This window comes from Pygoscelis adeliae, unplaced genomic scaffold, assembly GCF_000699105.1.
Source record: "Pygoscelis adeliae isolate BGI_AS28 unplaced genomic scaffold, ASM69910v1 Scaffold1060, whole genome shotgun sequence".
Classification (NCBI taxonomy): Eukaryota; Metazoa; Chordata; class Aves; order Sphenisciformes; family Spheniscidae; genus Pygoscelis; species Pygoscelis adeliae.
The window spans coordinates 23,361-33,994 of record NW_008823975.1 but is presented as its reverse complement, the minus strand read 5'-3'; the positions used below and the strand labels follow the sequence as shown (position 1 = coordinate 33,994).

The following is a 10,634-nucleotide window of genomic DNA, read 5'->3' as shown; positions in this document are numbered from 1 at the left end:
GTGGGGGGATGTATGTATGCGTATGGCCGCGGCTGCGCGTTGTTTCCCCTGCACACCTCTGCCTGTGTGTCTGTGTGTCTGTGTGTATGGCTGGGGCTGTCTCTGCCCCCCCCGTGTGTGCGTGTGTGCAAGGCCAGGGCTGTCCCTGACCCTTGCGCATGTCCGTGTGCTGTGTCTAGAGCTGGGGCTCCCCCTGACCACCCCATGTGCATGTGCCCGGCCTGGCTGTTGCCATTCCCCCTCTGTGACGGCGCCCAGCCCTCTCTCCATGCCCACTGTTGGGGTTTTTTTGGCAGGTGTGCAGCAGGGCTGTCCAAGCCATGATCGAGGTGTTGGCCAAGCTGGGCCGTGGGCCCGTCTTCCTGGCAGGGGAGGTGCTGGAGTGCGTGATCACTTTCACCAACCCGTTATCGGCCTCGTCTACCTCCGCCAGCAGGTACGGCAGCCTGTGCCAGTGGGCCCTTCTGTGCGTGAAGCCTCAAAGTGGCAGAGCTGTCAGGGTCCCTCCAGAGGGAACGGCCCTCCCTCCCTCCTGAGCAGCCAGATGTAGTCATGGGTGGGTTGTGGGGCAATGGTGCCAGCTCAGCCACGGGAGACTTCCCTGCCTGAGGTACCCCCTTAAGGGTGCTTTGTGCCATTGCTATTTCAGGGCTGAAACTGAGGTAATTATACTGGTTTTCTGCCCCCAAGAAAGAGATGAGAAAAAAAGTATGTAGTTAGAGATACTCTTAACTGCCCCTCAGGTGTGCCCTCAGCGACAGGGTTACTGGCAGAAAATGAAGCCAAACTGGCTGTCAAAGCGGGATATCTAGTTACACCAGGGTGAGGTCTCACAGGGCAACATCCAGACAGCGTAATTATTTCCTACATTTATGGAAGTAGCTCTCTCTGTCCAGCAGTGCGCTGACATAGTGTGATCCCTGCCTCCAGAACTGGCAGGCAAAGGGGCGAGCACTGCCTAGACTCAGAAAGAGGCAGCCTTCTGTGGCAGCATTTTCTGCGGCCCAACCTTTGAGCGCTGCATTTCCCCTTATCATTACTGTGCCCGAAATAGGTGTTGAGGAAATGTAAGAAGATGGGAGCTTCCTATATTGGCTCACAGGGGGTGACTCCACATCATAAGTAGTCACCCAAAGCCTCCACGTCCGCTGAGTGTGTGGCCTTGTCTGATTCTCCAGGGGGTGGAGAGTGCTTTCTCATCTTGAGCCCTTCCTGGGAAGTGTCCGTTTCCAGCCCTGTCAGGTTCAGCATCTTGTTATCACCAGTACACATTGCACACGTGATTGTTTTGCTGGACCCACATCCAGTGCTTGCAGTCTCAGCAGCAGCAAAGCAGTCTCTTGTATTACTGCTGTAGGGCTTCTTCGTTTATTGCCTTCCTTAACTTTCCATCTTTTCTTCCTGGTTCCTCTTGCCTGCTGAATTCAGCTTTCAAATTCAGCTGTGGCATAAGCATCTGGCTTTCCAGAGTTTTGTCTTTTGCGGTGACAGTGCTGTTTTTCCCAGTTCCAAAACATGTGGGACTGCAAAGGTACCAGGTGGAGCGGTTTTGGAGGTTCGCAGCACAGTCATTTGGAAAATTCAGGTGTGTCGTGGTCTGTAGAAAACCCCCTCTTGGAAAAAGGAAAGTTTTTAAAATAAAAAAGCAGGTGACCAAACTTGACGGGACCTGGCTAAGTCATACGAGTGGCAGCACCGAATAGGTTGGTGATTTGGAAGTTGAAGCTGTGGGTTGCATAAAGGCAAGAGCCAGATCAAAGCACAGTCACTGCAACAGGCAGATGGACCTGTTGGGGATGAGAAGCTTTCAGGGCTAGCAAAAGCTGCGGCACAGGTGGAGGAACTGAGAGGCACGCATTTCAAGCATAGGGACAGAACCAAAGGACAGTAAGTAAATGGCAGAAAGCAAATTTGATTGTGGTGTACGAGGCGTACAAGAAACAAAGCTCTTCTGCCCAAAGGCTGCGTGGAGCGCGGCTCCTGTGGGCTACAGGAGTTGTAGGGGGAGGTGAGAGAGGAGGGAAGCAACCTCAGCACCAGTGCAGGATCCTTCCGCGCCTTGCCAGCTGGACAAGCCAGGTCTGCTGGTAGGAAGGCACACGCTAATTTTGTTGGGGCGTCTCGTTAAAAAAAAGAAAACAATCCAGTGGCATATTGTTGGGCAATACTGAAAATAAATGGGGAAAAAAAAGAAGATTCAAAGTACGGTGTTTGAAGGTATTGTAGTCATGCTAAGCTTATATAAAATTAGTAAACATTGTCTCTTAAGCAGGAGCATCTCTCTCTTTCCATATAGCAAATACCTTACGCCAGAAAACCTTATGGCAGCCCTTATGGAAAAGCCATGCTGGTACTTTTGAAGATACAGAATTACAGTTGTGGGGTTAGAAGTAACTGGGTAGAGTAAGCAATGCGTGTTTGGGTAAAAGCAGCCAGCACATACAAAAGATCAAATAGCTCATTATTAGTCAGCTGAAACGAATGCAGCACGCCTTTTTCTCTGGTTCGTCTAGATGTTTAACTGCTCTGATGTGTCACATCAAGAGATACCCGTGTGTCACAAAAAATCCCTGTGCCACCTAAAACTCTGGTGTCAGTGCTTACTAATCAGATCATGATGTTAGAAAACACCAGAGAAACCATACACTGGCTAAATTAACGAGACTGCTATTGAAATAAAAATAGGTGAGTGTTTTGGAAACTGAAAGGTGTTGGTAATGCCATGGGAAGTGCCCTGTGGAATGGCTGAGGTTGTAGCAGAGTCCAAACCACGAGACTATTTTTCATGCTGGATGCAACCCACTCCTTGTGGCTGTACAGGGAGAGGGCAAAATGACACCTTCGCCTCCCCTATAGCCATCAGCGAATCCCTTGCATCATGAGGAGAAAACAGGTCCTTATGAAGGATGCAGAAGCGTCCTTCTCTGGTCTGACACAACCAGAAGCTGATGTTCTTGAGGCGGACAGTGCTGTGGGGAGGGAGCACGGCTGTGCCCTGCCTGCCCTGAGAAGTGTCGAGCTTGGGGCAGCCAGGTGCTGTGGGCAGGGGCAGCTGAACCCAGGCTGCAGGTATTTTTTGCTTTTGAGTCTGCCCGCTTCCCTGACGGTTGCGTTATCACCGGAGTGCTGCTCTGCGTGTCACTTCATGCCTGCTGTAATCCAGGTTTAAAGCATAGACATGAGTGTTGTTCTTCTTTGCTCTCAGTGAGATGCTGGCGTGGGCCAGCGCCCAGATCCACTGCCAGTTTCACGCCAGCGAGAACCGGGTAGCGCTCCCTCCCTCTGATGGCAGCAAGCACGACGTGCAGGCGGAGAACGAGACAGTCTTCGTCCCCAACAGAGGTGAGTGGTACTCCTGTAACCCCAGGTAGGGACGGTGAGAGCGCAGCGAGCAGGAGTCAAGCAGACTATAACGTGTGTCTTGAGGCCAGCACGCGTAGAAGCGAGCGGGAAGTCCGTGTGGCTTTCGTTGTGTGATTCCCTGGTGATGGCTGCTGCAGGACCTTGTTAATAGTGAGACCAAAGTGGCGCTAGCTTGGAGCAAAACGTGAGGGTTGTCTGCCCAGCTGTTCTGGGAATGTCTTGTGATCTGACCGGGGCATGAGATTTTTCTCCCTTGACCCCTTCTCCTCCCCATTCCTCCCCGTGAGGATAAGGCCCGGCTGGCCTGGGCGCGGTGAGTGCCCTCCTTGGCCCGGGCCCCGAGGCTGGGCAGCATTCACGTGGTTCTTCTTCTCTTCCAGGAGAGCGGGGTCAGTGTATCCTGTCCACTCCACCAAAGATTCTCTTCTGTGACTTGCGACTGGATCCCGGGGAGTCAAAGTCCTGTGAGTCCCATCTTTTCTTCCCCGGCTCAGAGAGCTCGCCTCTGGGGAGCCCCGCTCTCCAAGCTGGCTTTGCAGGCCTGAGTGCTGCAAGTGGGACGCCCTGGTGCTCGCGGAAGGCAAGGTGCTTTGGTGGGAGCGTGAGTGCTAAGGAACTGCTGCATTGTCCAGAGTCTGTTCTCCGCCGTATGAGGGCTGTATACCACAACGTGTCCCTCAGTCCTGCCCCTGGCCTGTGTCCTTTGCCACAGGTCCGTTGTGTAGCTGCGACGCATAGGACGTTTTGAAATACGTGGCTGCAGCTGAAGGAACGGTTACACACACCTGCATTTCCTTGCCTTTATTTCTTCAGCCACACTGGAGTATTCTTGGGATTTAGGTTGGCATCCTCCGAAGGTCCATGCTTCCTCTTCAGGTTGTGGCTGTCCTGGAGATCACAGTCTCTTCTGCCTGTTCTAGCTTTCCTGCTGTAAAAGAGCACTTCTCATCTCCTCTGCTCAAAGCTCTCCATGTCTCTAGAGCCCTCGGACGATGTCCTTCCAGTGGGTCCCCTTTAAGCTCTCCATTACTACTTTCCCTTTTGCTGTTTAGAGAAATTTTCATCCTTTTCACAAGGAATTTGCAGCAACTCATTTTTGTTGTTCCAGGCAGCTTCTTCTACCTGAGTAGACAGCTGTGAAAATACAGTATGTGCTGTTGTCTCCTGGTTGGTGGCTGCATGACCCAGCCTGTCAGTTTGCGTCAGATCTCCTTTGTGTTCCAGCGGCCCGTGGTCCAGTGGCGGCATAACCAGGGCATAACCAGCATAGGCATCGCAGGCTGCATGTGGACAGCTTCTTCGGGTTGTCCTAGGGATCTGCTGTGAACGGTTGACGGAGACCTCTCAAGTCACAGAGCAAAGGGAGCGGAGAGGCAGTGCCTGTGGTGGAGGGGGCTCTGCTGGAGCATTGAGCTCTGGGGAGGTGAGGGCAGAGCTGCAAGTGAGACCAAGGAGCCACAGGCTGTGACGTGCTGGTTTTGAAGCTGGGGTCTCCTGCCTTTCTAGGCTTGGAGGGGCCTGACTGGAGGGAAAGGCAGACAGGGTGAAACCAAGCTGGCTTGGCTGGGTGGTTAGTGGGGTGGGGCAGTGCTGTCTGGGGCTGTGCCTCCTAAACTGCAAAGCCTATCATCTGAGCACATTTAGTTATTTACTTATTATTCTACAGCAGCATGTGCTGGAAGGGAACTGGCCCTGCTGCATTGGAGCCAAGGTCCCCTGTGCTTTCTGAAAGCGGCCGTGCCAGGGAGGAGGAGGCGGCGGCAGAAATCTCAGCTGGCCTGAGGCTCACCTGGATTCTCCTGTGCTCCTCGCTGCTGGCAGTCCTATCATCTGAGCACATTTAGTTATTTACTTATTATTCTACAGCAGCATGTGCTGGAAGGGAACTGGCCCTGCTGCATTGGAGCCAAGGTCCCCTGTGCTTTCTGAAAGCGGCCGTGCCAGGGAGGAGGAGGCGGCGGCAGAAATCTCAGCTGGCCTGAGGCTCACCTGGATTCTCCTGTGCTCCTCGCTGCTGGCAGTTGTGGAGCTGGAGCATCCGTTCCCTCGGAGTTGGGGGAAGCCCCTTTTTCTGGAGCATCTCAGACAGGCTCGGCGGTCTCTGGGAGAGCAGATCAGTAACTACAGTCCAACCTCCAGGTGGATGGGATGGATTGAGAGGATTTCCTTGTGCACTGGCTTTGCAGGCAGAAGCTGTTCAGCTCCCAGCTAAGCTAGCGATAGTCTGTCCTTCCCAGTGATACTGTATTGTGTGTGTCTCCACTCTGCCACTGGGTGACACTGGCACAAGCAGCCTGCCTCTGCCTTGTGCTTGGATGCATCTCCATAGGAAGGGCACAAACCCTTCTACACTTGGAGGTTCCTTGGCTGTATGTTACAGCCTTTCCCCTTGGTTGTGTGACGCACAGGTCCATTGCATGTGTCACGTGCGATGCCGCTGTGTATGGCACTGGGCTATTTAGTGCTGAAACCCCCATATCACAGCCCTGGCTTTGCCAGGCTGCTCACACCGATCCTGTCGGCCTGCGGTGCTGCTCCTCTCACGCGAGACTGCAGCTGGCACACTTGCAGATCATTCCTGGGGGCTCCTGCCAGCTCCGTGGAGGCAGAGTTAAGGCTGTGTGGGTGTGTATCTTAATTCTTCATTTCCTGTTTTTCAGAAGTTTGGAGTTTTGCTGCACAGTTTGGAAAGGCAAAAAAACCCCCAAGAAATCTTAATTCTGCTTCAGCAAAGTAGTATGTTATTAAACTGTAGCCAGAGCTGGCACATATAGCTGAGATTGTGTCAGGCTGTGTCTTGATAAAAGGCCTTGTTTTCAGCTGCCGACCAGCTTATTCCCCAATATCTTCCCCTTGTTATGGTGCCTATATGTTGAAGTTGACCCACCTCCCATCCCTTTGACACACTGCCCAGACTGACTTCTTCAAATTTGTCACCATAAAACATTTTCTCAAGCCCTCAGGTCATTTTTGTGGCTGTTTTTGCCTCCTCTCCATTTTTGTAATACCTTTAAATATTTGGTAGATCACCGAGAGGGGAGGAAATGGAAGCAGTTTGGACACAGGCCGGGAGTCCAGCCAGAGGGTACAGCGGCTGGGTAAGGAAGGCATCTGTAGCACCAGGAATGTGCTTCCTTCTGGGATATGCATGGAAGCTGGGACTTCCCGAGTCTCAGCATTCCTGTGCCAGGTAGCAAACCGCCCATCCTCCTCAGATGGCAGTGGTCCCTGCTCAGATTATCCTCACTGGGCATGAAGGTCTTTGTGAGCACTCTTGTTGTCTTTGTGAGCACTCTTGTTAAGCCTGGTACAGGTGGTTACAGCAGTTTGCTTCCTTCCTTGGAAATACCTGATTTTCCTCCCTGTCAGGACAGTTCTCAGCTTTATCTGCACCCTGATCCAATGGGACAGCCTTGTGTTTTAAGGTGTGACGGCCTGTGGGTGCTACGCACTAGCACGGGCTTTTTTCTTCCTTCCAGTTGTGTTATTTTAAATATAGAAGTTACTTTTAAAATGTAATCCTAGCTTTTAATCTAAGCCTCAGTGTTTCAGATGTGCCAGACACGGGGAAGGATCTGTGGTTTCACAGCAGGATGCTGCCCTTCCTCTGGCAGGGTGTATCTGCGTCACGGTGGGCAAGCCAGAGAGGTGGAGACTTTCCACAGTTCACTGTTTGCGCCTTTCTTATTATACAGTGTGCGGTTTGGGAAAGCTGCAGAAGTGTTCACGCCGTGTTGAGAAGTGTTGGGGTTTGTGTGGTGGCCAAGGGGCTTTGAGAAGGCTGAATGTGGTGTAAAGCCAGGCCCTGGCATCTCAGAGGTCTTGGAGTCAGAGGCTTTGTGGTCTAAGTCATCAGTCTGTCAAAGGGGATACGCCACAGGTTGTTGTGAAGGTCTCTTAATTGTTTCTTGGCCGTTCAGACCCGGTACTTCAGAGAAAAACACAGGAAGAAACTTACTTTTGTTGCTGAGTTTGGGTTTTGTGTAAAGCGAGTATCAAAAGAGGCATGAGGTATTGATTGGCACCTCTCTGCCACATGGGGCAGGGCCCTGAGGAAACCGCAGTGTGTGACTGCATCGTGAAAGCCGTGTGCGAAGGAAGTGCACAGAGGCAAATTCAGGTTGAACTCGTGATGAGTAAGTTTAGCTCTCATGTGTTTGTGTTCCTGGATTTTACATCTTTCACATTCTTTTGAGGCAGTTTGTGTGTGTGGTTGTATGTGCTGGAAGCAATGTCTGGATGACGGCGCATGTGATGTGAGGAGCAGTGCGCTGGTGCAGGGAAGCCGGGGATGTGCTTGGCCTGCTGTGGGAAAGAGGAGACAGCAGAAAGCACCAGGCACTGTCCCTAGTTCAGCCCCGCTGCTGTTCCTAACCCTCGGTGCAGGGAGCCTGTGAGCGACAGCTCCGGGAGCTTCCTTTTGGCCTTGGAAAGCAATTTTCTGCACTCCTTGCAGATTCATACTGTGAGACGCTGCCCATAGACGGCCCTCCCTCCTTCCGGGGACAGTCGGTGAAGTACGTGTACAAGCTGACCATCGGCTGCCAGCGTGTCAACTCCCCAATCAAGCTCCTGCGCGTTCCCTTCCGTGTCCTCGTGCTGCACGGTAAGGCCACGCACTGCCCTCCCTGCAGACACAGGCCTGGCTGCACCCTGCCCCGCTGACGCTCTCGCCTTCTCCCCAGGGCTCAAGGATTACCAGTTCCCACAGGATGAGGCGGTTGCGCCCTCAAACCCCTTCCTGGAGGAGGAAGAGGGCTTGAAGAAAGACTCTCGCCTGGCAGACCTGGCAACAGAACTGCTCATGGTGGCCACCTCCCGACGCAGCCTGCGTAGGTCTCATCCCCTGCTTGAACCTGCTGTCCTAACCTGGGCATGAAGGGCTCAGGGCTCACTGCGAAAATCTCTCGCTGGCAAAGCGAAGCTCTGACTGGGGCTGTGGAGCAGCTCCATCAGGGCCTCCTTGGGTCAGAGTTTCCCGTGGGCTCCTCCCTGCCAGTCTCGGGCTCTTCCTCGTTCAGCCGGAGAGACCCTCTCCCCAGCATATCACAGCCAGCGTGTGGTTTGCTCTTGCTCGCTGCAGGCGTCTCCCAAAGGGAATGCCGCCTCCAGGGCCTGTCCTTCACACGCAAGCAGCATACAGGCTCTGGAGCGCTGTATGGAGCACAGCCTCATCCTGCTGCAACCCTTTCCCCTCGTCTTCTTGCCCCACAGACCTGTATAACATCAGCAACACTCGTGGGAAGGTGGGGACGTTCTGCATCTTTAAGACCGTGTATAAGATCGGAGAGGACGTCATTGGGACCTTTAACTTCTCGGAAGGAGACATCCCATGTCTGCAGGTCAGTGCTGGCTTCGGGGTCCGTGTGGTGAGAGGCAGGGGTTTCGGGTGGGGGAGAGGAAGAAGGGATTGGGGTGACACTGGGCTGCTGTGGGGTGTCTACTGAGGGTTTCTTGTGGGACCCAGCTGAGGTCCCCTAAGGGTGTGAGGTGGGGAAGGGTTCCAGTTCTGAGCACATTCGGGAAAGGGAGGCCCCGGGCTTTGCGCCAGGGCTGCGTGAGATTGTGAGAGAGAGCACCCTGCTGATTGCCCTGCAGTTTTCGGTGAGCCTGCAGATGGAGGAGAGCATCCAGGAAGAGTTCCAGCGCCGGCGGGGGCAGCCCGTCTCCTTCAGCACGCACGCTCGCCATCAGGAGGCCTGCCTGCACACGGCCCAGAGCAGCTTCAGCCTGCCCATCCCGCTCAGCTCTACCCCGGGATTCACCACCAACATCGGTTAGTGGCCACCAGGGAAGGGACCCACCCCTGCTTGTCTCTGCAGGAGGACCGTGATGTCCCCAGCCCTGCCCTTGCTCAGCAGGGCTGTGTCCTGTGGGAGGGAGCTGGTCTGCGTGAGTGGGCTTATTTGCATGTCCCCTTGCCAGGACAGCCAGCGCTGAGAGAGCTGCTGTCCCCGTCCCTTGTGGTGTTGGCTGCTGACCCCCCTCTTGCCCACAGTGTCCCTGAAGTGGAGGCTGCACTTTGAGTTTGTGACCTCTGGGGAGTCGGCGGGGACTTGCCTGGTTCGTGGGAGCCAGTCGGAGGCCGTCACCTGGACTGGGGTGGAGCAGATCGAAGTGGACACTTTCAGCTGGGATTTGCCCATCAAAGTCCTTCCCACCAACCCCATCCTGGCTTCCTACGTATCTCAGTTCTCCAGCACTAACTCCATCACCATCTGAAGCGCAGAGAGCTGGTAGGGGCCTGCGGTGCGGCAAGCGCGTGCCGCCGGTGGGAATGGCGGGCAGGACTGTCACCGGCATGCTGCACGCGTGCATCCCAATGTCCCCATGGGTTCATCTGCAACGCCCAGGTGGACACCAGGCAAGTCCGTCCCGCCTGTGGGTGGAGGAGCGCTGTGCTTGCTGCGGTGTCTTGTGCTGCAGCCCTCAGCTGGGAGCTGGACCCTTCCTGCCTGGGTGAAGGTGCGAGTCCCAGCACTCGCCAAAAAGAAATCTGCCTCCCAGGCAACGGCCTGATGTGCCTTTACCCAGTGAGGGGCTTCCACGAGGGAAAGGCCCAGCCCAGGGAAAGGAGAGGGGACCTCTTCCAATGAAGCCATGTACCAGCCTTGGGTGAAGGCCCTCCCCGCTACAGAGACCCCCACAAGCAGCTGGTGAGGCACGCTGGCCGCCTGGGCTGGGTGGGAGCCTGCTCTCCTGCCCTGGCACGCGTCCTGCCTCTTGTGAGGGGTGTCTCATGCGCGCAGCCCAGTGCCCCCGTTACCCTCACCCGGAGGAGGCAGGTCCTGGCAGGCCGGCCCTGCGCTGCCGGCACGTGCTGGTGTCCTGGATGCAGCCACGTGCTGTGGAAGTGCAGTAGTGGTGATCCAAAACTGAGAAGCACTGAGCGCCTGGGCTGTTCTCTGCCTGCGCTCCTGGGCGCGGAGGCATCCTGCTGGCCTCGGGATCCTTGGGCAGCTGGAGTGAACGCGTGCCGTGTGTTCAGGAGCTGGGATGGAGATCTCCTTGCTCAACAGCCAGCTCCCCGTTTCTACCAAACCTTTCAAAGAGTTTTCCTCTTTGCATGGAAATCTAATAAACATCTGAATGTGCAAAACTTGGCCTTCCCAGGAGCCTTATTCCTGCACCGTTCCCGGTGGTGGACACGGCCCACCTTGCACGACAGTCACAGGCTGGAGACCTCCTCTTTGTTTATATCTTTATTGCAAGAACAGAAACATCTGCACAAGGCTCTGCACAACACGGGTATGGCACCAGCTGGGGCAGGC

At 54.7% G+C, this 10,634-nt stretch overlaps 1 protein-coding gene across 1 annotated transcript; it reads left to right on the top strand.

The window, feature by feature from the left end:
* Positions 1-316: 316 nt before the first annotated feature.
* On the top strand, positions 317-10,006 carry RGP1 (RGP1 retrograde golgi transport homolog (S. cerevisiae)). The gene is made up of 8 exons (XM_009324853.1): positions 317-436; positions 3,206-3,342; positions 3,744-3,827; positions 7,820-7,969; positions 8,049-8,195; positions 8,578-8,705; positions 8,962-9,139; positions 9,362-10,006. The coding sequence occupies exons 1-8, from the start codon at positions 321-323 to the stop codon at positions 9,583-9,585; spliced, it is 1,164 nt and encodes a 387-aa protein (XP_009323128.1). The 5' UTR covers positions 317-320; the 3' UTR covers positions 9,586-10,006.
* Positions 10,007-10,634: the final 628 nt, after the last annotated feature.